Source organism: Vigna angularis, chromosome 5, assembly GCF_016808095.1.
Source record: "Vigna angularis cultivar LongXiaoDou No.4 chromosome 5, ASM1680809v1, whole genome shotgun sequence".
NCBI classification, from domain to species: domain Eukaryota; kingdom Viridiplantae; phylum Streptophyta; class Magnoliopsida; order Fabales; family Fabaceae; genus Vigna; species Vigna angularis.
The window spans coordinates 31941113-31967107 of record NC_068974.1 but is presented as its reverse complement, the minus strand read 5'-3'; the positions used below and the strand labels follow the sequence as shown (position 1 = coordinate 31967107).

The following is a 25995-nucleotide window of genomic DNA, read 5'->3' as shown; positions in this document are numbered from 1 at the left end:
TTATAACCATTCAGAAAATTACAAAGCTGGCACAAGAATCTGCTTCATTAACCAAGATACAAGTCAAGGGTAAGTTAAGTGGTCCTCTCTCTCTCTCTCTCTCTCTCTCTCTCTCTCTCTCTCTCTCTCTCTCTATATATATATATATATATATATATATATATATATATATATATATATATATATATATATATATATATATAATATGCTGCATTTAACCAAGTGTAAGTATAGAAGCAAGTACACTTCTTGCTTTCACTTTTAATTAGGTCCCGCTTTTATGATTCTAGAGGATGGGAGTCGATTGAATTTTAGTGCCAAAGAAAGAATGAAAAAATTTGGGTCCACCTTCCTCCTATTTCAATTTTTCTGACTTGTGGGGGCTGAATAAGTTCCAAACTTATGGATGCAGACAAAACAGAACGTATTCTTATTCCATTCCTTACCTCCAAACAGTCCCATGCAAGCATCTGAACTGTTTTTTTTATATACCTTTTCTTCTATTTCAAGGTGCTCTAGTCAATGAGTTAATCCTTCTTATTCATAACTTCTTCATGCATGTACAACTCATTGAGAAGCCCCTTGTCTTTTATATATATGTATGTACTTTAACATGCATAGCATTCAACAAAATCATATCCATCATGTTAAAAATATTGTTGCACGTTGAGGACTGCTATAATGATCACAAGAAGAGCATTATTTAGGCCTTTAGCTTGCAAGAATCTTCCACTACAGGAAAATGTATATAATGGATGAGCTTTGGCAGTTCCAAGTAGAGAGGAATATAAGATTCCCCAGAACCAAGTCATGAAAAATAAAACAAAAATAAAATCCTATTTTCAAATTTGGGAATATGATTCCCACTTTTGCCAGACCAGCGAATATGAATGCACATTTGGTTAAAATTTGAAGGATCAATTCCAGAATCTAATGCAGTTAGGAACTAGATATTTACATATTAATTTTTCAACATTATAGTTTCAATACAGATATTTGTCAAATTTTTAAGTGTTTGTGTGTGTATGCTGGAAACATATCTATAAAACTGAGGTAGAAAAGCCATAAAATCAGACCTTTAATAGTATTTTCATCAGTTCTAATTTCACTTATCCATTCTAGTTATACAGGTAAAATTCACTTACAAGATTATATATATAAGTATAAAGTGTGTGTGTGCACTAATTAAGAGGGACTCAAATGGGTGCAACAACAAAAATAAAACAAGGAACTCAAATGGAATGTTTTGCACTGCCTTAGAATAGAAAGTGAAACTAAAGGGGTCCACAAGCATATATAACACAAGTGAAGAGAAAAAGTAGGAAAAGGAAGGAGTCTATTTGTCAGGTAACCATGCATAAAGGATTGAGTTCTGTTTTCCATTGGTTCTACCAAAGATTCCATGTGTTGTTCACCTCAGCTCTCATATATAACTACCTCTCTAAGGAGGCTTTGCACTGAAGAGATATGTGCAGTGAAGAAACAAGCTACAAAAGCTCCACAAGTTGACTGAGAGATAGAAAGAGGAGGTTCACTTATATATATACATATATATATTAGTATCAAGTCTTATACTACTTGCAAGTAGAGCATTATCGACTTTCACCTTTCAGAGGTAGCAAAGTGATTCAGAAACAGAAGTCTGATAGGTAAAGGCACAATCAGGTGATTATATACATTGTTTGTTTCTATATGTTGTGAACTCATGGTGCTTATAAAGTGCCTTTTGCAGGTTGAATACTCTCCTCATCTGCAACATCAAGGAAAGAACATTCATTCTTCTTCCAGAATGCCAATCCCTTCTGAGAGACACATGTTCCTTCACACTGGAAATGGATCTGGTGATTCTAGTCTTGTTCTCTCAACTGATGCTAAGCCTAGATTGAAATGGACACCTGATCTTCATGCCAGGTTTATAGAAGCTGTGCAGCAGTTAGGGGGAGCAGACAGTGAGTATTTAAAACATATATTTGTTGATCATCAAATCTTGAAGAGGATAGATAACTTTTTTACTTCTTTTTTATTAGTTCAATGATTCCAAGAGCAAACTTTTTTCTGCAGAGGCAACACCCAAAACAGTAATGAAACTCATGGGGATTTCAGGGCTTACTTTGTATCATCTGAAGAGCCATCTTCAGGTAAAAATCATTAGTTTTCTGCATAATGTTTTTGAGGGTTGCTCTCAACTATAGAAAATCTTGTTTTTGTTGCTCAAAATATGTTTACTAAAATGAAAAGGAGTTGGACCCAGCATATATTAGTCTGCATGCTTCGTACATAATATACTTCTGCTAAATTATATTCCATATATAACTGATAAATTCTGGTTTCTTATTCATCGTATAGATCTGCTAAATTTTTAAGTAAAGATATGCTGATGTATACACAACTAAGAACCAAGCATAACTTTCTGACCATGATTTCAATGGTGTAATTACTGATCCGTTTCTTTTCCCCACCAGAAGTACAGATTGAGCAAGAGTCTGCATGGACAAAGTAATAACGTGACACACAAAATCTGTAAGACAACATCTTCTTTATTATCTCTAAATCTATAATGAATCGCAAAACTTTGTTTCTGAAGAATAAACTGGTTTCTCAGCCATAAACCCGGGTGCAGCAACAGATGAAAGACTCAGAGAAAACAATGGAACTCATGTGAACAACTTAAACCTTGCCCCTCAGTCGAATAACAAGTAAGAAACTTCCACTTTCCAGTTTCCACACATGATTTGTAGTATGAACATTCTAACTTCTATCACTAAAGGTTTTAAACTAACACTCAGTGACCTTGTGGCAGAGATTTACACATCAGTGAGGCACTGCAGATGCAAATAGAGGTTCAAAGAAGACTAAACGAGCAACTTGAGGTGTGTTAAACCAACTTACCATTACCATACATGTATTTTCAAGCTGTAGAGTTGATAATTATCAAAAGGTTTCAATTAATTTTCACATAAAGTGTGATTAACTATTTCTTGATAAATTCTAATTAACAAAAACCCATCTGAACTCATCTAGGTGCAAAGACTTCTGCAGCTCCGGATAGAGGCTCAAGGAAAATACCTTCAAGCTGTGCTGGAGAAGGCTCAGGAAACACTTGGTAGACAAAATCTGGGAGTAGTAGGACTTGAAGCTGCAAAACTTCAACTTTCAGATCTAGTGTCAAAAGTGTCCTCTCAGTGTCTGAACTCAGCATTTTTAGAGCTGAAGGAGTTACAAGGATTTAGCCCTCACCAAACACAAACCAACCAGCCAAACGACTGTTCTATGGACAGTTGCCTCACATCCTGTGAGGTGTCACAGAAAGAGCAAGAGATACAAAACGGAGGGATGAGCCTAAGACCCTTCAATGTCCACACATTCATGGAACGAAAGGAGCTCATAGAGGGTCCTAATCTCAACAACCTACCAAGCACTGACCTCAAATGGTGTGATCCAGTGAAGAACACCTTCCTCACCCCATTGAGCAGAAGAAGTCCAAGCAACTTGTCTATGAGCATTGGACTTGAAGGAGAAACTGAGAATGGAAGCACCATTAGGAAAGAATCAGTTAAATCAGTGGCTGAGAAAGTTTCTCAAGATTATGGACTGCCTTCGTACTTTGCTGCACCAAACCTGGACCTAACCACTGAAGACAAGAACAATAGGAGTTGTAAAGAACTGGACTTGAATGGATTCAGTTGGAACTAAGAGAATGGAAAATGGAAGCAAGGAAACTCCAATTTCTGGCAGGAACAATGTAACAGATCCTGTAAACAATTTAATCTGTCAGCTGATGTTTCTTTCAGTTTAAAGGGTCATTGGCCGGATATGAATTAATTTTAGCAGAATGCAAACTTGCATCTGACAAAAATCTAGCATAAATTTGTAAGCAGTAATCGTAATTGACATATAAAGTATGGTTTTATTCTATATAAGCTTATTCAAAGTTTTAGACGTCAAGCCCTATGTTTATTTGATGCAAGTGATATTGAATAGTAGTAATATTTCACCTTTTTCTTTCCTAGGACATTAATATTTTGGAAAATGTTAGTTTATTGTCCCATGTGATTTTTGGAGTGAAAAAAGATGGTGAATATGATAAATAATACAAAGAAAAAAAGATAAAGAGAGTAAAAAAGAGAAAAAAAATAATTATATTCATGGTGCGTGAAGATAGCAAGTATAAAATTATAGCCAAATAATAATTATTACCAAATTTACTCATGTTTGATTTAATAGGAAAAATGTTAAATAAGTATTATTTGTAAACTAGAATTTAAGAAGTGAAATTAGGATAGTAAATTTTAGATAAAATTGTGAATGAAAATTTTTCAAGATGAAGTTTCGTACCAAAATTTTCTATTAACTTAGAAAAATTGTCATCTTTATACTCTTTTTTATTTTCTTAAAAGGTGAACTAACCTAAAAGGCACTTCCAAAATAAGGAGAACGTTATCTAATTAAACTAATTTCTACTATTATGACGTTGAATTAAACTTATTACATTTTTGTTAGTTCATTAATTTTTTTTTAGAGATTTAATATATTCTCATGATTTAAAACATATTTTTAACTCTCTCAATATTTGCCTAAGTGTTTATACACTACAAAAATATTGAATTTTAGAAGGAGTTATTTTCCGGCGGTTTTGAAAACCCAGGAAATTTTCGGCGGTTTATAATAACAACCGCCCCTAAATTGTTTTTTTATTTTTTAAATAATTTTCCAAAAATATCTACCTGACTCCCTTTTCCTAAAATACTTCGTGACACATTTCTGCTCCTAATTTTCTCTAGACCCTAATTTTCTCTCTCAATTCATTTCTGTCTTCGTACATTTTCCTCCAAAAAGTTCACCATAATCATTTTCCTCCAAGCCCCGCACCATCTTCTTGTTGGTCTTCCCTTGCGTTGTGTTCGTGTCGAGGCGTCGAGAAGTTGTGTTCGCTCTCGGAATTCCTCGCAGCTGCGTAGGTTACTTTATTTTCAGTTCATTCATTGATTCGTTTTTCTTTCTGTTCATTTTCACTCTGCGTTTGAACTTATGATTACTTTCGGAATTGAAACGGTAGAAAAGCACGTTTTAGGTTTATGATTAGTCTTGTGTTTTCTATATTAATGTATGAGAAGGGTGTGAAGTATGAGGAGGTGAGAGGAGAGGCAAGGCAAGGGGTGAGAATGATGAATCTCTTGAGCTCTGTTCCAACACAGACAACGAGGAAGCCTTTTGGAACCATGTCTGCACTGTTGGAAGCAGAGGAAGATTTTCTTCACGGATCTTGTTACACTTCAGAAATTTTAAGAAAATCCAATTAATTTGTTTTGGTTCTAAGGGATTTTCTCATTTTGCTTTGTTTTGTTTTGTTTTTTGTTTTTCTTTATAACACCCTGTTTTGGTTTGAACATGACCGTAATGTGTGACATAGGAGTGTCTCCATTAACGTCAGGGAGACTGTCTCACAGCAGTGAACCTTTGAGCGGTGTGGTGCTTCTTTAACTGGAACGGACAGTCCACCAATCTCTCCTTCTTATGAGTTTGACGATGTTGTCAAGGTATCTCTATGTTCCTTTCCACTTTCTTTTCTGCCTAGGTGGAACTTTCACCTACCCCACTGCTTACTTTCTCACAAGTACAATAATATTTTTGTAACTATTCTCTCACTTTTGTTCTTGTTCCTCTTCCCAATCTCACTTTTGAATGTTGTTGTATCTTGCTTCCTAGAACTAATGCTACGTGTGTAATAGTATATTTCAGCAGTTAATTTTGAAATGCTGGATGTGCTTTAAATTAGCCTTAAACATGTTGAATTGATTTCGATAATATTCATGTTAAATTAGCCTTAAACTATGCTACGTCTGTAATGCTTTTTTCTTTGTCATATAATCATGAAAAACTTAATTGAATCAAATATAATGACTTTTAGCTTTTACTACAGATCAAAATAGGTCAAGACGCAAAACAGATTCAGTAATCAACAACTAAATGGTTCAAGGAGAAAGAAAATGCACATAGATTTGTGGTTTTGAAAGTGACTTCTAATTTGATAAACAATTAGCCAATTCTGACCATAACAGGGCCTTAAGTAGGAAAATTAAACTTTGTTAGGCTCACTGATGTGATAGAACTAAAAGGATAGAACAATTTTTGGAATATTCATACTCAAACCAGTAAAAGTGTAGAAAACTAACCACAACTAAACTACTAATTTTGTGAAAGCAAGATTAAAGGAGCAAAACAATATTTATGAAACCTTAAACGACAGTTAGCATTTATGAAACCTTAAAGAGACATGAGAGACAGGAAAGTTTCTGCAGGAAATAGGCATGAACCTTCAAAGCCAACCAAACACCAAGCTCGCCCAAACTAAATATCAAAGCATCAAACATCTTTGTTATTCTTTTTTGTGCAGACTCAGCAGCTGATCTAGTGAAATCTGAACTTTCTAGAGTGAGTTCATGCTGAGAAACAGAAAATCCATTGTTAATAACCGCTGACATAAAAAATAAATATTTCTGTACAACCAAGATTAATCATGAGAAAAATGAAATAAGTCCATGCATGATGTTACAACTAATGAAGCGAGCATATAGAGAAAGAGAATTCAATCAGAATGATATCCCAGTATAAAAGTCATCCACATTATTATTGAGTTATATATGAACTGATATATATATATATATATATATATATATATATATATATATATATACTTAGATACTAGATTTAATAATTATTTTAAATTGGAATATATCTAAGATTATTCATTTTTATATTAAAATTAAGTTGAAAAAATTAATAATGTAAAACTGTGTTAAGAAAATACTATATGGGTAATATAGTGTCGCAACCGGAATCGCGACGGGACGACGATCCAAAAAGAAACGGGTTTCGAAAAGAGATTTGGAGTCGCCACCATAGTTTATTCTGGAAAACTACGGAAAAACCATAAAACAATAAGACACGGTCCACGAAAACCAGATTCTGGGTTCGGGAGTCGGTTACGCGTAGGGAAGGTATTAGCACCCTACAGCGCCTGCCCGAAGGCAGTACCTTTAACTAAATGCGCGAATGTGATGTGGTTTTCAAAACGTTTGACTATCCTCTAAAATAAAATTCTAAATAAACAAAATATATTTTTTAGTTTTTTGGGCCCGACAAGGATTGACCTTGCTCCTACGTATTCTCATTCAAAATGAGAAATCAGGGTTACGTAGTTCTTTTTGAAACTGTTTGAGAAATTTGTTTGGAAATTGTTTGAAAATTTGTTTTGAAATGATTTTGGATTTTTGAGAAGTGAACCTGACAAGGACTGGCCTTGTTCCTACGTATCTCCATTTTTGATGGAGAATCAAGGATCACGTAGTTCTGGCAAGGCAATATTGATTGTTGATTGAAATTGTTGATGTTTTTGGTTTTTGAAGATTTTTATATGTTTTTGGTATTTTTATTTAAGAAAGATAAAAGGTTCTTAGCACAAGGACGATGCGAGCGATCACACGTGTGCTTAACCTTTAAAACGTATTTTTGTAATTTTTATATTTAAGAGAGAAAAAAGGTTTTTAGCACAAGGACGATGCGAGCGATCACACGTGTGTTTAACCTTTAAAACGTATTTTTTTGTAGTTTTATTTAAGAAAGAGGAAAAGGTTTCGGCACAAGGACGATGCGAGCGATCACACGTGTGCTTAACCTTCAAAACATATTTTTTGTAATTTTATATAAGAAAGAGAAAAAAGGTTTCAGCACAAGGACAATGCGAACGATCACACGTGTGCTTAACCTTTAAAACGCATTTTTTGCAATTTTTATTTATAGAAAAGAAAAAGGCTTTAGCACAAGGACGATGCGAACGATCACACGTGTGCTTAACCTTTAAAACATATTTTTTGTAATTTTTATTTATAGAAAAGAAAAAGGTTTTAGCACAAGGACGATGCGAACGATCACACGTGTGCTTAACCTTTAAAACGTATTTTTGGTAATTTTATATAAGAAAGAGAAAAAATGTTTCAGCACAAGGACGATGCGAACGATCACACGTGTGCTTAACCTTTAAAACGCATTTTTTGTAATTTTTATTTATAGAAAAGAAAAAGGTTCTAGCACAAGGACGATGCGAACGATCACACGTGTGCTTAACCTTTAAAACATATTTTTTTGTAATTTTTTATTTATAGAAAGGAAAAAAAGGTTTTAGTACAAGGACGATGCGAACGATCACACGTGTGCTTAACCTTCTTAAAACGTATTTTTTGTGTTTTTATTTTTGTAATAGGAAAGGAAAAGATTTTCAGCACAAGGCCTACGCGAGTGGTCGCACGTGTGCTTAAACCTTTTCAAAATATTTTTGTAATTTTTATTTACGAAAGAGAAAAGGTTTTAGCACAAGGACGATGCGAACGATCACACGTGTGCTTAACCTTTAAAACGTATTTTTGTAATTATATATATATAAATATTTTATTTTTAAAACAAATAGATACTTAGAATAAATAAATAAAATAAAATAAAATAAAAAACAATAAAACAAATAACAACAATAGAAATGATAAAAACAAAACACATAGTGGGGTGCCCAAATGAGAAAGTGGGGCTGCAGATCAAAATTGGGGCTCCTTTGGTTTATAGAAACGGAATGGGCTTCAACCCAAACAAAGGGGGGGTGTACACGTGAAATTGGTGTGTGCCAGGAAGAGGAATATGGCCCGAAGCCTTTATTCCCAACTTCAGAAAAAAACCATTAGGGTTCTTCCAAGTTCAAACCATTTGCAACAGCTAATCTTTTCCCCTGAACGGTGCCCACGTCCCAGCCGCCGCGAGAAGACCCCTACCTCGTCCGAAGCTTCGCCGGCGTCGCTAAGCACCACCAGGACCGCAGCCAGCGATGCCGTTCACGCCTGTCGGAGCAGTTCTGGTCGCCGCCTCCTCCAAGCAGACCAACGCTAATTGCTTCTGGTCCCTCTCTTTCTCCTCCCACCGTCGACCCAGCCACTCGTGCCACCACTTCCTGCGTCGCCTGCAAGCCCCAAATACCAACGGGTCCGTTCCCAGCCACGACGCCGTCAGCCCTGGAAGCCGCCGCTGATGGACCCTCCTATTCTCTATTCTCTATTTTTTCATTTTTGTTTTGTGTTCGGGTTGAGAGATGAAAATGGTGAAAGTGGAAGTGATGTTGGCGATGTTGGGTAAATGAGAGTGAGGACGCTGGGGGTGATGTTGGCCGTGGGTGTTGGTTACTGGAAATGGATGAAGATGAGGCGGTTACTGGAGAGAGGATTGAAAAGGTCGGGGCATGCTGGCTGTGTTTTGGTTACTGAGTTTCTAAGTTTGGTTGACTACAGATGAGAGGAAACGACGCACTGAAGGAGTTCTCGGTGAAATGAGTTCAGGGAGGATGATGATGATGATGGTCGATAACAGTGAATGTAAACCAATATCCACAACACAGAGGAATGTAAAACAATGTCCACAACGCGGAGGAATGTATACGACACCAATCAGATGCACACATAGCAGTAACATGACAGAGATATATTGAAGGGCATATAACCAAAATCAGTGAAACATGTAGTGGAAGGCATTACTTGCCTCTTGAAGCTCGTTTCACTCGTTGCTAGTCCTGTGAGTACGATGTCTTCCTCCTCGTGGCTGACATTCTTTTTCCAGTAGCCAGTCTCTGTTTCTCCTCCTCCTTTGTATTGATCTCCCTCCCCTTTCCTTTACTTTTTGAGATCTCAGGTGCTAAGATGATGGACGTTGGCTGTGAGGTCCTTTTGAAGGGATGAAGATTGATGTTTTTGCTGGAGGTGATCACTGGTGTGTTTGATGATGGTCGTAGTGTGTCGGATCGTTTTTTTGGTGGTGGTGGAGTTCGGTTTGAATATGCAGAGGTGACCTTGCTGGAGATTCAGTCTCGTTCCCTCCCCTATACGTGACCTCTCTCTGCTAGATAATCTGTTGCTCAAATGGTTATCTGTGTGAGTGGTCCCAGTTCTCTTCCCCATGAAGAAAGGCCCAAGATAATGGGCTTCCCCATGTTCCCAAGAATGTTCCCTCTCTTGAATGGCGCAAAAGACCACTTTGCAGCTCCAGATGACCACCCGTGGCAGACAACCCAAAAAGTAAAAACGTCAGAGAAACCAGCCGTCACTACTTTTGGACGCTCGTCAGCACTACTCTTGGGCGCTCGTCAAAATGAGATCCGCTAACGAGCGCCTCCAGACTAACGCTCTTGAAGGATAAACGAAACGACCACTCACGAAATGACCGAACGCCCAAACTCGAAACCGAACGTTCAAACCGAACGCTCACAGAGAAAACCATACAGACCGAACGCTCAAAACTCAGTTCCCAAAATGAGACCGAACGTTCACAAGGAAAGACTGAGGATATCGAACGCTCGCAAGCTAAACCACTATTCGGACGTTCGGCAAATAGGGAAAATGAGCGCCCGTTCTCATTGGTGAAAAACGAACGACCTTCAAAACTATTTGGACGAGCGGTACAACAGTGATAGGACGAGCGCTCCAAACCAAGGACGAACGTTTACTATTTGGACGAGCGGTACAACAGTGATAGGACGAGCGCTCCAAACCAAGGACGAACGTTTACTATTTGGACGAGCGGTACAACAGTGATAGGACGAGCGCTCCAAACCGAGGACGAACGTCCTCACTGTGACCGAACGCTTAAAGAATGCTTTACTATTTGGACGAGCGGTACAACAGTGATAGGACGAGCGCTCCAAACCGAGGACGAACGTCCTCACTATGACCGAACGCTTAAAGAATGCTTTACTATTTGGACGAGCGTCGCGAACCAAGAACGAACGTCCAGAAGAAGATCGAACGAACGCTTTACTATTTGGACGAGCGTTGCAATACCCCATGTGCCGAACGCTCGCTCAAAACAAAAACGAACGAACGCTCAAATTATGAACGAACGCTCAAATTATGAACGAACGCTCTTTCCTCTTCCCCCCTTTTTTTATTATTTTTTTTTTATTATATTTTTTGCAAATAAATTTTATTAATCAACCCGGACGAAATTGAGTGTTGACATATAGTTGTAAAAGTTTAGAGTGTTCTATATATGATCAAAATAAACGGTGAAGTTGGTAAGAATGATATTAGAATTTCCCTAACTAGTAAGAGAAATATTGTCTATTTTTTTAACCCTAAACTCCTTACAGTAAATGTGTTAAATAAATTTTTCTTTGCTTGTGCAATTAATTAGTAACTATTTTATTTTGCAATAATGTATATGATGCAGAAGCAAATTCATGACTTCATCATATACAAGAAAGGAGTAAAGAAAAAAATTATTAAAACGGCATCAGTTTGTACTTCATTGGTACTTAATCATAGACACACCAATTTTATTATGCAGGCAATTATGCATTTGATTCAATACACAACTTTAGGGTCTCCTCACTGTTATCTAAAACCAAATCCATAAATTGTAAATTACATTTAGGTTGTTTACATATAATGTCAAAAGGACTGTCCCTGTCATATAACATTTTTTTATTCACTTCTTGTATACCAGGGATTCCTATTAGCTGTGTTAGAAGATTTGGAGACTATTGTGCTAAAAATTTCTCAAGTGGTAATATTCTTTCCTTAAAATCTGAAGTTACTTCTTCAAATGTTGTTAAGAAATTGGAATGACAAGTTGGTAGTTTGTCAAGAGTTTATAATATGATTTATGTAGATAAAGAGTAAAATAGAATCAATCCTAATAAAGTAGCTAATTATGAAATTAGCTCCTGAAATAAATCCCTTGATCTAAGGGATTGTGAGTTGACTTTCCCCATAAAAGGAAAGTCGATTGTAAATGATTTTCCTTGGATTAGTTCTCAAAGTTTAGTAAATTCATCTCATGTAGTGTATTTCGTTGAATATCGTCACTTATTCTAACCTTCCAATCATCTTGGCATGAACAGAGGTCGTTGTAATGGATAGATCATGGATAGACATGCCTCGAAATACAAATCAATATATGAGAGGATTGAATACTTTCTTGGACTTCGCATTCACTAATAGTGGTGTTAGGGGAAAGATAGTATGTCCATGTCAGAAATGCAATTTTAAGAAATGGCAAAGTCGTGAAGAAGTATATGAGCACTTAATTATTAAACCTTTTCCAAAAGGTTATACAATGTGGCTTCTACACGGGGAGAGAAGAGTAAATGACGAAGCTCCTCAAGTAATGGTCGAAGAAGATGGTGGAAGAGTTGAAATTAATGATAATATGTGTGAAATGATTAATGATGTATTTGCACATCATTGCTCTACCAACGACATGGTGGATGATGACGATATGGGTGCAGAGTCAAGCCATACTAGAAGTCATGATGGGACAATTTTTTTTGAATTAATGCAAGATGGACAACAAAGCTTATATGAAGGATGTGATAAATATTCAAAACTTTCTTTCTTGGTGAAGTTGTATCACATCAAATGTCTATGCAGAATAAGTGACAAAGCTATGTCCATGATACTGGAATTGCTAGCAGATGCATTTGAACATTCTAAAATTCCAAATTCATTCTATGAAGCCAAAAAAGTGATTAGCAAGCTTGGTCTTCATTACACCAAAATTGATGCTTGCCCGAATGATTGTATGTTGTATGTTGGAGAAGACAAAGATAAAGATTCTTGTAAGAAATGTAAGACATCAAGATGGAAGCCAAAAAAGAGAAATACAATTGGTGACGATGTTGTTGTTAATAAGCGAAAGAAGATTCCTGCAAAGGTGTTAAGGTATTTTCCTTTGAAGCCTCGATTACAGAGGATGTTTTTGTCATCTAAAATAGCTGAGCATATGAGATGGCATGCATCAGAAAGTACGGATGAAGGCATGTTAAGACATCCAAGAGATTCTGAAGCATGGAAGAAATTTGACTTGATGCACCCTCAATTTGCCTTAGACCCTCGAAACGTGAGACTCGGTTTAGCTACTGATGGGTTCAATCCATATGGGAACTTGAGCACCAATCACAGTATTTGGCCAGTTGTTCTCATACCATACAACCTTCCTCCTTGGATGTGTATGAAACAAAGTTCATTCATTTTGTCCATGATCATTCCTGGAAAGCGAGCACCGGGCAATGATATTGATGTTTACTTACAACCATTAATAGAAGAGTTGAAGGAGTTGTGGAACACTGGAATTAAAACTTTTGATTCATATGGAAATGAAGTATTTGATATGCGTGCAGCCATATTGTGGACTATTAGTGACTTTCCAGGACTTGGAACCTTATCTGGATGGAACACACATACAGGATTGGCATGTCCGAGATGTAATTTTGACACTACTCCTAAGAAGCTTGTCAAAGGTGGGAAATTTTGTTTTATAAGTCATCGTCGGTGGTTAGATGGAAGACATAAGTTCAGATTGGCTCATAGCAGGTTTGATGGAACTATTGAAAATAGAAGCCAACCAATGGCAATCTCAGGACATGATATCCTACAACAACTTGGGAATGTTCACGTTGAATTTGGGAAAGAACCTATAGTTGAAGAAAGGTCAAAAAGACAACGCAGAGTTGATCATCCTAAGGTAGATACTCTACAATGGCGAAAGAAGAGTATATTTTTTGACCTTCCTTATTGGGTAGATAACTTATTGCACCACAATCTGGATGTTATGCACATTGAAAAAAATGTTTGTGACAATATATTGTTTACATTGTTGAATGATAGTACAAATAATAAATGCAAAGACAATCTAAAGGCAAGAAAGGACTTACAACTTTGGGGTATTAGACCAGATCTGTGGCCTGATGAGAATGGTAGATATCTTCCTGGTATATATACGTTGTCAAATGTAAATAAGGATATATTTCTAAAAACTTTGAAGAATATAACTGTACCTGATGGTTACTCAAGTAACATCAGTAGATGTGTTGATGTCAAACAACGTAAGATTGGAGGACTAAAAAGTCATGACTCACATGTGTTGATGGAGCAAATTCTTCCTTTGGCAATAAGAAAGACACTCCCTAAAGAAGTGTCCTCTATTTTGATTGATCTATGCTCTTTTTTTAAACAATTATGTAATAAAGTTTTGAAGATAGATCAACTTGTCCAATTACAAGATAGAGTTGTCCTCACATTATGTCACATGGAGATGTTATTCCCTCCTTCTTTTTTCACAGTGATGGTTCATTTGATTGTGCATTTAGTAGAAGATGCCAAGCGTGGAGGACCTGTCCAATATCGATGGATGTATCCTATTGAGAGGTACTTGGGAAAATTGAAATCTTATGTGCGTAATAAGGCACAAGCTGAAGGCTCAATAGCTGAAGGGTACTTGGCTGAAGAGTGCTTAACTTTTTGTTCTAGATACTTAGATGGAATTGAGACTGTGTTCAATAGATTGCGTCGTGTTGATGATGAACCGAGTATTGGCTCTTGTACTGTAAGCACTTTATTCCCATCGATCGGAAAAGCAGTTGGAGGTTTCACTTATTTCACTTTATCTGAAAAGGAAAAGTTACAGGCACATCGTCATATCTTAACAAACAGTGCCATAGTTGATCCATTTCTTCAGTAAGTATTTTCACTTGATCAATTGTATTAATTAGTCTTTTATTAGAAAGTAACTATGTATAATTTGGACACTTCGTGTAGGGAATTTAGAGACACTATACGGAGACAATTGAGAAATCGAAGTCGACAATCATCTTTGATAGACAAGAGAGTTCATAGGGAATTTGTAGATTGGTTTTCACGTCGTGTACGTATATTGGGTCCATTACTGATTGGTTTCATTCTATGTTATAATTAATAATTGACTTGGACATGTTATTTCTTTTTTCCTTTTAGATAAGGAATGACTCAACTAGCCTTCACTCAACTGATTTCAAATTCTTAGCCATGGGTCCAATTGATATTGCAAAACGATATAGTGCCTACAATGTTAACGGATTCAAGTTTAGGATCTTGGAGCGTGATTTATGGCTTAAAACACAAAATAGTGGAGTGTTTGGTACATTTGGGACAAGGAGTTATGCAAGTACTAATGATAATCAAATGCAATTTGGAGGTGTGCCTTATTATGGTCGATTAGTGGACATAATTGAAATAAACTACCATGGTCGTTTCTCAGTTGTTTTGTTCAAATGTATGTGGGCTAATACAACTACTTCTAGGGGGATTGTGACTGATGAGTTGGGATTTACAAGTGTATGTTTTGGACGCTTGATTCATACTGGTGATAATGATGATGATGAACCATACATTCAGGCATCAGAAGCACAAATGGTATATTATGTAGATGATGAGTTTGATAAAAATTGGTGCATCCCTGTACATATAAAGCCTAGAGACTTGTACAACATGGGTGAAGATGATGTTGACAAATTTCATGAATGTGAACCGTTTCAACAACAAAACTTAGAAACATTATTTCCCGATGATGAAAGAAATATACCATTAACAAGGTTTTAATTTTAATTTTAATTTAGTTATTCTGTTTGTTTTCTTCTTTATTATATCTTATATAGGTGGTTTAATTTTTATTTATGTAATTGTTTGTAGACCATTTGAAGATGAAGAAAATGACATATAAGAAGAAGGAGACAAAACATCATACACAGCAAAGTGCCTCTCATACATGGGGTCACACAACTAATCATCCACCAGCTCCTCAAGTCCAATCCTCTCCCTCTCTTTCTGCCCCTCAAAGAAGTAAGTTCCCTTTTGTTAAATGTCTAATACTTGTTTTATTCATGTTGTTATCATTTTTTGACATTCATTTATTTGTAGGAACATACAAACTAAAGCTACCTTCGACAAGCCAAAGCACATGCACTCCTGCTCATAATCAGTCCCCAAATGCATTTGTTTTTCAATCAGCATGGACTCCTGCACCTATTCAGTCCCCAGATGCATTTGTTTTTCATTCATCAGTTCAAGTTGATGTAAGTGTTTTGTTTCCTTCAATAATTAACTTATATCACTAGCGATCCAAGCACTGAAGAATATTATATTTGTTAGTGGTTGCTATAATAACATGGAACTTTGATGTTGCTGTGATTGTGTATATTTCATTTTGTGGTCATTTTTATATTTGGGGTGTTAATGATCTAAACTGCGTCTGTATAAATTGTTAAACTGTTTATATTATGTTTAGTGTATCCCTAACTGTATATTATGTTAAGATCCTGATTCGGATTATCTTTTAGCTTGCAATTGGAAATTTCCATCGAGGTTTCATATATGTAATGTGTTGTGAGAGTAAGGAGATTAAGTTCACATATGGGAAATTAGTCACAACACAGGACCATAAGCATATAGACAGCATACTAATGAACGTATCTAAGAGGAGATTACATTGTAGCCTTTGACCCAGTTGAAATACTATTAGTTACGGTCGTCAGTGATAGTTAAAAGTCATTTATTTTTAGTTAAGTTTCTTAACAAGAGTTTTGGCAGATTTACCAGTATAAAAAGACCAAAATTGTATCATGAAATCAGTGAATACAGTATCAATTTCTCCCAGCTCAACATTCTCTTTCAAGATGTACTTCAATTAGCTAGGACAACCCATTACTAATATTCCCTCTTACTACTGTGATCATAAAAACTAAGCAGTAAGACTACAGACATGGTTTTAAACAACTATCCGCAACCACAACAGAAGTCATATTTGTCCACAATCTTCCATAATAACAAACATCTCGACTGCAGCTTAAAATCTTGATGCACAATAACTCAGCATATACCTTGCATGATACAGGAGTAAGTGAATTTTTTAAATCAAACCTTCCCAATTTAGACTTATTTGGATAAACTTTTCTATGAGCACTTATAAGAGAGAAATAATAAGAGAGTAAAATGCATTTAACTTCAGCATAAAGCTAAAATCAGCTTACACACTTCAATTTTTGGTGAAGCTAAAAGAAAATATCTTCACACAAGTCAAGTAAAGTTGATTTCATATAGTGCCAAAAAATTTTATATTTATACTACAGTGTTTGTCCTTAACATTTATACTATAGTGATGCAAATTTAAAGAAGTATGCCACTATAATTAATATATCTTCCTTTGTGTAGCCCTCAAATGAAGATGTTCTTCATTCACCACTTCAAGTAGGAGGAAATTCTCATGTACAAGATGAACATGAACAAGATGAAAATCAGGATACTTTGTTAGAAGTTGAACAAAAAAGGCCACTAACACACAAGGGAGCATGGTTGGTTGATGTTATTGGTAAGACACAAGTTCAACATAATAATGCTTTCATTGTGTTACATATATGAATAGTTACTGCTGAAGTTGTTTGACACAAGAATATTTGACACAAATTTTCTTTCTTCACAGATGACCAATGTAAGATGACTACCAAACACTTAAAAACAAATGATGTTTGGAATTTGCCTCAAAATGAAAGGATTATTGTACATTGGAATGAGGAATATCAACCAATTGGAGATGGTGGCGCATTATTGAATCGATTCTTGGGAAGTATCGCTAGAAACTTCAAGGTATTCCCTATTTGTTATTCTACTTGGAAGAAGATTCCTAAAAATTACAAAGAAGACATAATTCAAAATACAATTCAAGTAAGTAATGTAAATTCAAAATACCATTACAAAGAAGGCATCCAAAATTTATTTATTGGGTAATTGTTGTTAATTTTTTTATTAAAATCTGTTTTGAAGGCAAAGTTTGTAGTGAATTCCGATATTCAAATCAATTACATCTTGAAAGCGCTTAATCATAAATGGAGAGATTGTCGCCTAGAATTGTGGCAACAAAGAGATGATGGCACCCGTACTAGAGATGAATTGATTGCCATGGCTCCAGAAGGCATAGATAGAGATCATTGGGCTTCTTTTGTTGATTATCGACTTGATGAAAGAACAAAGGTAAAACCTATATCTCTTTTCATAAAATTTTGTTATGATTTAATAACTTTTCTTATCACAATGTTAGGAGATTGCCCTAAAAAATAAACACAATAGGACAAAACAAACTCTTGCTCACACAGGGGGATCCAAGAGCATTGCAAGGAAGAGAGAAGAAATGGTAAAGTGTTATTTATCTTCAATTTTCTATTTCTCATAATATTTATAACATACCTAATAAGCATTTGTTATTTTTCATAGGAAAAAGAGTGTGGACACAAAGTTAGCAGAGGAGAAGTTTGGATAGCTACTCATAAGACGACCAATGGAGCTTTTGTCAGTGATGAGGCAAGGGAAATTGGTGTAAGTTCCAAGCTTTTTAGTATTTCCTATAATTGTTGTATTTCGACAATATTGTTTCATAAGGTGACTTTGTGATGAACACACCTCTTGCAAAAATTGGTGTTATTTCAGTCGTTGTTTATTTTAGTGCTTACGATTTTAGTACTTCTAATTTGTTTGCTTTTTATGCTTGCTGTGTGGTGTACTTTGATGGCTGGATTTCGTTCCTTTTACATCACTCTCCTATATTGTAAAATCAGTAATGGGTTACTGGTAAAAGAAAGCTTAAATATAACAATATTAAAAAAACAGTGATGATAAAAATAATAATGTAAACAATATTTAAAATATTAATATCCATATATTACAGATTTATTTAAGATGGAGCGAATAGGTAGGTGCAGAAAAAGATTATAAGGAGAGTGGATAAGCAAAGTGGAAGAGACATGGATGGTAGAAAAGTTTTGGAGAGTAGGTGGGAAAAGTAGAGGGAGAATTTAGAAGGGAGATTGTGTGGAAGAAGGGCTTCCTTTCCAACCATAAATATCATCACCTCTTTTCATTATCATACCCACAAATCATCTCGGTAAACCTTATCATACATACTTATGCTAACAATATCACATATTAACAATCGGCCCAATTAAGTCTATAGAAAAATTATAAATGCACAGGCCTTTCATATTCAATTGTCCATTTACTCTCGGACCAATCCATATGTTGAAGCAGTAGTTCTCTAAAGTTTTTTTCTTTTAACCTTTTTAATATAATGAAGAGGCAAAAGTAAAATATCTTACATAATAATATAAAATTTGATTTAAAAAATTATATATGATTATGTCCAGCCTATATATATTTCCCTACAACTTAAATTGTTTGGATACTTACAACTCCACGTAACTCCAAGTAAACAAGTTGTTGCAGGGTGATGACAAAAAATAGGATTAAAGGAAAAGGTAAGAGATAAACAGAAATATTATAGGATTAATGAACAGTGTTTGTCTCAATAGTTTTTCTTTTTATACAAACATTGTATTGCTGCCAACTCAATAGTTTGTCTTTTTATACAAATGCAATGTTTTTAATGTTGGCATCATTGATTACGTTGTATGTAGGAAAAAATTCAAACATATGAATCTACAACATCGTCTCAATCAAAAGAAATATCAAGTTTAGATTCATTGGCTCATGTTTTAGGAAGCCAAGAGCATTGTGGACGTGTTCGCGGTCTAGGTTTGGGTCCTTGTCCATCTAAAGTCTTTGGAGTCCATGCTCGTTCTCATGTTGGATCATCTTCATCTACTCCTTCTAATGTTGAATTACAATCTCAGGTTAATGAATATTTAAATATTTATTTGGTTTGTTCCTTTTAAAATTAACATGTTAGTATCATATTTCTCACTTTTTAAATAAATTTTTCTGTTATAGGTATCTTCATTGACTTCTTCTAATGTTAAATTAGAATCTCAGGTTAATGAATACTTACTTGGTTTGTTCCTTTTAAGATTAACATGTTAGGTATCATATTTCTAACTTTTTAAATAAATTTTTCTGTTATAGGTATCTTCATTGACATCACAAGTCAATGAAATGAAGGCAATCATGACACTTTTGTTGCAAAATCATCAAGGTCCATTGCCTTCACAATTTGCAGTATTTCAAAGATCATCGGTAATAATTGTTAAATTTATTTGTATGATTTTTTTATTAAATATATTATCAACTAACTATTATGTTATATTGTAGGTATCTGATCAAGGGAGTGGGCCAAACAATGGATGTAATGAAGAAAAAAATTAGATATTGTTATTGAATACTTTTATGAGTCATACTTTTAGTATTGAACATCTATATTGAACATATGTAATGAACTTCTTTCTTTTTAATTTTTATGTATGAACAATTAGTTGTATGAATGATATTAGGTTGAACAATGTAGTTTATTTTATACAATATTATTAAATTTTAGTTCATATTAATTTATTGTTTGTTTTGTCAATAAAACCATTTTTATTATAATCTAATTTTATTACAATAAAAAAAATGAACTATACAAATTCCCGGCGGTTTTAACCCCGGTAAACTAAACCATCAAAAGTAGGGGCGGTTCTGAGATAACCCCAGCTAGTTCCGGCGGTTTTGAGTAGCCCCGCTATTCCCGGCGGTTTCTACAAAACCCCTGGAAATTCCGGCGGTTCCTGGGAACCCCCGCTAATACCGGCGGTTTTTTCAGAACCCCTGGAAATTCCGGCGGTTTCTGGGAACCCCCGCTAATACCGGCGGTTTTTTCAGAACCGCCGGTACTTGCTTTGCGACGGACGTTTTCCCACCGGTTTTTCCAACCGCGGGAAATATGATTTGCGGGGGTTAAAACCGCCGGTAATATTTTAAAAAACCCCCGGTAAAAATACAGATTTTTGTAGTGATAAGAAATGTTAAATGATTAAACGATTTGCATATGAATAAAATCAATAAAAAAGAAATGATGAGAATAATTAAAAAAAAGTATAATTTTTTCAGAATTTCCTGGCATAATCGTCTTAAATAAGTCTTTGTATTTTTTATCTCAATTAGATCTATGTTTCTAAAATTGAGTTAATTGTCGTTAGTTTTAATGGACGACACGTTAAATTTAGTTCTTTATCTTTAAAAAAATATATATGAATTTAGTTATGGTAAACAAAGTATGTTAAGTTTATTTAACCTTTCAAAAACATTTCTGAATTAACATAAAAGTAAATATGTGTCAAATGTTACAAATAACTTAAATGCTTCCAAAAAACTTAATAAATTTAACAAAATTTAGTTAAAAAGATTAAATATACGTATTTCTAAAGTTTGAAGACTAAATTAGGTCAAAGTTTCAAAAATAGACTAATTTTAATTTTTACTGAAAGTTAAGAAACTAAAAACATATTTAACTCTTTTAAAAATTAATAATTATTTCAATTGTTATAAAATTTTATTTATGTATAAGTAGTATAAACACATGTGTCGTCATAGTGGTATGTTCACATTTTTAAATATTTTTTATTGTATTATAAGTTAAAATTATATGTAAATGAATTAAGTTAACATGAGAAAAACAATGAGTAATAAAAAGTAATTAAATGTTAGTGATAGAAACTACAAATATAATAACGAACAGAAGTGATTAAAAAAAAACTGGAACAATTTTATGCAAAATATTTCAAAATAGTAGTTACTTCTAAAAAGATCAACTAAAAATTAGATCTCTTTTAAAAATCCAGTTAATAATTATATTATAAAGGGTAAAGTGGGAATAGAAATTATATACATAAAAGATTATTCTCTTTATATATATAGGTATAAATTATGTACACAAAAAGATGTATTCTCTTTATATATATATATATATATATATATATATATATATATATATATATATAAGGTATAAATTATGTAATATTTTATATTATTACTTCATTTTATCTAATTGTTATTTAATATTCTGAATTAAAAACTTTATAATTATAATTTCTTTTTATATATTTGACATTAAATATATATTTTTATATTAAATATTTGATAATATTACTTTTTTTTGTTTTTTTATAAGAGTTAAGTTGATATTAAAATGAAACAGTAAGAAAATATGAGTGGGGATGAGTACCGGAGAGAAGTTATATACCCATGTTCTATGATGAATATAATTTCTTACTTCAATGATGAAGATGAGATAGTAAAATCTCTCTCTACTAGTCATTGTCATCCTTAACTAAATCTGATCATTTAAAAATAAAATATATTTATAATGGTTTATTATATTCATAATAATAATTATTTTTAAATAATTCGTATAATAGTTAATATACGAATTTTAGTTTTGTTAATGGAACTTTTTTAACTGTTTAAGGTAATTTAATAAGTATTTGATAATTAATAATTGTTACTTTGATATACAATTAAAATTTGTTATCTTCTATTTTTTCCTTTCAAATTTAAAATACTTAGTGATATAAATTTGTTTAATATTAATATTTTTTTTAATAAATACGTGTAACACTTATAGAAAACTAAACACTAATTTAATTATATTAATTAACAATATTAGAGTTATTATACTTAAGATAGTAACTTTCCTATTATACTAGAAATAAAATAAAATATATTAAATTTTATTATTATAAACTAATTATTTACTATTTTTTTTATCATAATCCATAATTATCCGAAGAATCCCATAAAATGAAATTGAAATTATATGACACCTTAAACTCCACCTTACCATAATAGTATAAATAGGCTAGGTTAAACACATACACTTTCACTTAACTTGAAAAATTCCTACCAACTTAATCTTGTTCTTTTTCTTTAAGTGGGTTGTAATTTTTTTTACTAAACTTAAATTTATGTTGCGTTATAAGTCAATTTATTCTATTTTAAAAAGTAAGTACAAATAAAAGTAAATATAAAAATATTTTTAAAATTTAAGGAATATTAATGAATTTTAATTTTAAATTTAATAAGTTGATATATAAATTATAATACAATATATATATATATACAATATTATTTAATTTTTAAAAATATAATTATTAGTTTATAAATTGGATTGTTGCATAATATATCTGAGTTATCCTATAAATCTATTTTTAATTCTTATGCACATCTATTTAAACTATAAATTGAATGGATTGACTAAAAAAACTAATTTAATTTAGATCATAATTTTATAGTCTAGTTTAATTTATTTTATGGACTTTTTTTAATTGCATTTGTGCTTGTATTTTAATATTAATTTTTTATATAAAATATTAATTTAAACTATAGACCTGGACTAATTTATCACTTGAGAAAATATTTAAGTGAATAACACTTTGAATATGCTAAAATATTTAATGCATATCATATATAAATGCAGATTAAAAACATATTATAAATTTCTCAGCTTTTGTTTTAATAATTTTAATTAGCCCTATCGTAATATAAAAAATAAATTAAAAAGAGGAATTACTGTGTGTAAAACCGTGGGCGAGTAGCACCTAGAAGGGGCAAAAGAGTAATTGACTCACTTGAAACATTCTTCATAAACCCCAAAGACCCCTTCACCTTTTCTCTCGCCAACCACTTTGATTTCTCCGCGTTCATCATTCACCATCTTCTCCACTCTGTAAGCCCTTTTTTTTCATCTCAATCTTCGTTTCTGTATTTTTTGATTCTTATTCGTTAGTTTTCCGCAATACTGGTTGTTTTTCTTTTAAAAGCTGCAATTTGTTTGAATCAGATATTCTCTTTTATCAATCTTTAGCAAGGGTTTTGTTTTTTTTTCTCTCTTACCAGTTGTATAGATTTTGTATTTAAAGCATATTCCATTATTTGTCGGATTCTTAGGAACATGGCTCTTGCTTGTTTTTTGAGGAGGACAAGAAAAAAATCATCCTTTTTTCTTGAAAGACCTTCGATAGAGTATGGGTTTAGTGTAACTAGATATTTGGTTGAATAATTGTGCATGTGTTGCTTTGCTCTTTTTTTCTTTGTGTTTTGCATTGTTGATTAGTTGGGGATTGGGATGGTAATCTAATAAGGAGGTTTTTAATGCAAAGACACAAACTTTTCTATTGTGGGTAAACTTTGTTTCTTTGACGTTCAGTAATGCATTCGAGTTTTGTTTCTGGAGTTTCTGGACTTGTCTTTTGGCATTTTATGAGTTTTTATGCTTTTTGTGCGATGGGTTTTTAAGAATATTGGGTTTGAGAGAGAATGAGGCCATTTAATGGCTTGCTTTTTTTGGAAATTGGAGCATCGAGTGAAGAGCAGAGTTACCATCCTGCTTCTTCTCATACTGCTCCATAAATCAAGAGCCTTTTTTATAGAGCATGAATGGCATTGATTCCATTATTTGCTAACTATTATGGCATAAATTCGATCAAAATTCAAGGTGTGGAATTACTTCTACAATTTTCTGTAGGATTAAAACACTTTTTCTCAATAAATTGTCTGATATTTTATAGGAAACGTTGTTTCCAATGTTTGTTGGTGAGTATTGAGTGGAATCTGAAAGAGACGAGGAGGGGTGTCTCCTAAAAACTTTAGCTGATAAGTGAAGTGAAGACATAAGATTGGTTTTATTTCTCTAATACATATTGAGACAACTATGTAATCATGAGAATATAAAAAAAAAAATCAAAAGTTTACTTTGAATATAAGATGTATTCAGTACATTTTACTTCATTTCAATCAACATTGTCGATAACATACCCAAATCATACCTGCACTACACTAGATGCCCAAAGAGCAGTGTTAAACTTTGGACATACCCATGTCGTATACAATTTCCCCTACCGGTGCAACGTAGAGCAGGATATTGTGTATGCCATTTACATGTTAGGTGAAACATCATTCCCGTGTAAAAATTTTGGCCTACGTACAGTTATAATCAAAGTAATTTTCTTCTTCTAGTTTTTTCTGAAGGGTATTGATTGATATATGATGAATGGATTTCCCAAGCAAGTAGATCTTTAACTTAATCCAATTGGATTGGATCTCAAGTGTTAAATTTGTATTCATCAGTATGTTCTACCTATCTCTAATTCTTTACTGCCACTGCCCTTTGTAATATAGATAATCACTTTTTTTCAGGCTAATCATGGCAACCTTGTCAAGTGTGAAGGTTTCCTCCCACTGCATGTTTCAAATTCCAAGCAAAAATCAATTCACTTTTGGCACCACAGTGAAGTGTCCTTCTCTTGGGTCTATAAAGAGTGTTTCGAGAACTTTTGGCTTGAAGTCATCCTCTTCATTTAGAGTGACTGCCATGGCTTCTTACAAGATTAAGCTGATCGGCCCAGATGGAAAAGAGAACGAATTTGAAGCCTCAGATGATACTTACATCCTAGATGCAGCAGAGGATGCTGGAGTTGAACTTCCTTACTCGTGCCGTGCGGGAGCTTGCTCTACTTGTGCTGGGAAGATTGTTTCTGGTTCAGTGGATCAGTCTGATGGCTCATTCCTTGATGACAACCAAATGAAGGAAGGCTTTCTACTTACCTGTGTCTCCTATCCAACTGCAGACTGTGTAATTGAAACTCACAAGGAAGGAGAGCTCTACTGAATAAATCTGGCCTTAGATTTGGGAACTGGGAATTCAAGGTAGACTTTGCAACTAGTTTTCTTGTTCTGATTTAGAATCAACATTTCTTCTGGGATCATTAGTGATTTGGGATAATGAATTTTTGTTTGTGCAAGCAAGCAACGTTATAAATAACTTTGTTTGGCATTTTAATGAGATTGTTTTATGTATAAGTGTAATGTAGTAAGGGTATGCATGTGTAATCCTTAATCCTTAAGAGGTGCCCGGATAATGTTTTTAAAATTTAAAGACTGTATGGGCGTTCTAAAATTTAGAACAAATAAAACAAAGAAAATTGGTCGAGAAGTCTAATATATTATGGTTCTAGAAATTAAGCTCTCCAGTTTTTGTTAGATCGATAGGCTGTGTTTAGCAAATATAATTTGAAAAAAAAAAGGCTTTGATTTTTCGAATCAAGAACTTAAAAGCTATTTATTCCCTTTCTTGAAATAGTTAATGTATATGGCAGGATATATTCATTTATAAAAATCTAAATCTAAGTATATAAAAGAATTAAACTTCAAGCTAAAAATATTCCATGTCAGTTTTATGTGAAATGTTGGTTAGCTAATGCAGTGACGCAATATCATAGCTGCCTTTGGTACATTGCACATAATAAGTAATGGATATCTGTCTTCCCGAAGGAGCAGTTCCCATGCATGATGACGTGTTCACAAAGATAAAATTCCATCATACACCCTGTGATTACTAACT

General features: G+C 33.6%; 4 protein-coding genes across 8 annotated transcripts; all 4 read left to right on the top strand.

The window, feature by feature from the left end:
- Positions 1-1450: 1450 nt before the first annotated feature.
- LOC108339674 (myb-related protein 2) lies at positions 1451-3937 on the top strand. Of its 2 annotated transcripts, XM_017576860.2 has the most exons (7): positions 1451-1649; positions 1733-1949; positions 2062-2138; positions 2463-2520; positions 2603-2696; positions 2801-2870; positions 3022-3937. In XM_017576860.2, the coding sequence occupies exons 2-7, from the start codon at positions 1790-1792 to the stop codon at positions 3691-3693; spliced, it is 1131 nt and encodes a 376-aa protein (XP_017432349.1). In that variant the 5' UTR covers positions 1451-1649; positions 1733-1789; the 3' UTR covers positions 3694-3937. The 2 variants fall into 2 exon arrangements, with proteins under 2 accessions (XP_017432349.1, XP_017432350.1); XM_017576861.2 differs by lacking the exon at positions 1451-1649 and having other exon boundaries at positions 1816-1949; positions 2028-2138.
- An 809-nt stretch (positions 3938-4746) lies between these two features.
- On the top strand, positions 4747-20171 carry LOC108339411 (uncharacterized). 4 transcript variants are annotated; one of them, XM_052877874.1, is made up of 14 exons: positions 4747-4954; positions 5411-5537; positions 11533-11592; positions 15534-15683; positions 15762-15916; positions 17052-17208; positions 17320-17483; positions 17661-17867; positions 17935-18027; positions 18108-18209; positions 19304-19519; positions 19617-19658; positions 19749-19859; positions 19935-20171. In XM_052877874.1, the coding sequence occupies exons 4-14, from the start codon at positions 15545-15547 to the stop codon at positions 19986-19988; spliced, it is 1440 nt and encodes a 479-aa protein (XP_052733834.1). In that variant the 5' UTR covers positions 4747-4954; positions 5411-5537; positions 11533-11592; positions 15534-15544; the 3' UTR covers positions 19989-20171. The 4 variants fall into 4 exon arrangements, with proteins under 4 accessions (XP_052733834.1, XP_052733831.1, XP_052733832.1 ...); XM_052877871.1 differs by having other exon boundaries at positions 17320-17561; XM_052877872.1 differs by lacking the exon at positions 11533-11592 and having other exon boundaries at positions 17320-17561.
- Positions 12145-15443, top strand: LOC128196729 (uncharacterized). The gene is made up of 3 exons (XM_052878242.1): positions 12145-14543; positions 14625-14730; positions 14820-15443. The coding sequence occupies exons 1-3, from the start codon at positions 12145-12147 to the stop codon at positions 15441-15443; spliced, it is 3129 nt and encodes a 1042-aa protein (XP_052734202.1).
- Positions 20172-23227: 3056 nt separating the features above from the next.
- Positions 23228-25454, top strand: LOC108339594 (uncharacterized). The gene is made up of 2 exons (XM_017576746.2): positions 23228-23322; positions 24792-25454. Exon 2 carries the CDS (start codon positions 24799-24801, stop codon positions 25261-25263), a length of 465 nt encoding a protein of 154 aa, XP_017432235.1. The 5' UTR covers positions 23228-23322; positions 24792-24798; the 3' UTR covers positions 25264-25454.
- Positions 25455-25995: the final 541 nt, after the last annotated feature.

What these genes read in the sequence shown, in the direction of transcription:
- LOC108339411 (XM_052877872.1), top strand. Translation starts at nt 15,545, where the DNA reads ATGAAGAAAATGACATATAAGAAGAAGGAGACAAAACATCATACACAG. An exon ending in ATGGTTGGTTGATGTTATTG is followed by an intron (nt 17,209 to 17,319) that starts GTAAGACACAAG and finishes CTTTCTTCACAG; the next exon opens with ATGACCAATGTAAGATGACT. An exon ending in ATGTTAAATTAGAATCTCAG is followed by an intron (nt 19,659 to 19,748) that starts GTTAATGAATAC and finishes TTTCTGTTATAG; the next exon opens with GTATCTTCATTGACATCACA.
- LOC108339594 (XM_017576746.2), top strand. Translation starts at nt 24,799, where the DNA reads ATGGCAACCTTGTCAAGTGTGAAGGTTTCCTCCCACTGCATGTTTCAA.
- LOC128196729 (XM_052878242.1), top strand. Translation starts at nt 12,145, where the DNA reads ATGTGGCTTCTACACGGGGAGAGAAGAGTAAATGACGAAGCTCCTCAA. An exon ending in ATAGTTGATCCATTTCTTCA is followed by an intron (nt 14,544 to 14,624) that starts GTAAGTATTTTC and finishes CACTTCGTGTAG; the next exon opens with GGAATTTAGAGACACTATAC. An exon ending in TAGATTGGTTTTCACGTCGT is followed by an intron (nt 14,731 to 14,819) that starts GTACGTATATTG and finishes TTTTCCTTTTAG; the next exon opens with ATAAGGAATGACTCAACTAG.
- LOC108339674 (XM_017576860.2), top strand. Translation starts at nt 1,790, where the DNA reads ATGCCAATCCCTTCTGAGAGACACATGTTCCTTCACACTGGAAATGGA. An exon ending in GCAGTTAGGGGGAGCAGACA is followed by an intron (nt 1,950 to 2,061) that starts GTGAGTATTTAA and finishes TTTTTTCTGCAG; the next exon opens with AGGCAACACCCAAAACAGTA. An exon ending in ATCTGAAGAGCCATCTTCAG is followed by an intron (nt 2,139 to 2,462) that starts GTAAAAATCATT and finishes TTTCCCCACCAG; the next exon opens with AAGTACAGATTGAGCAAGAG.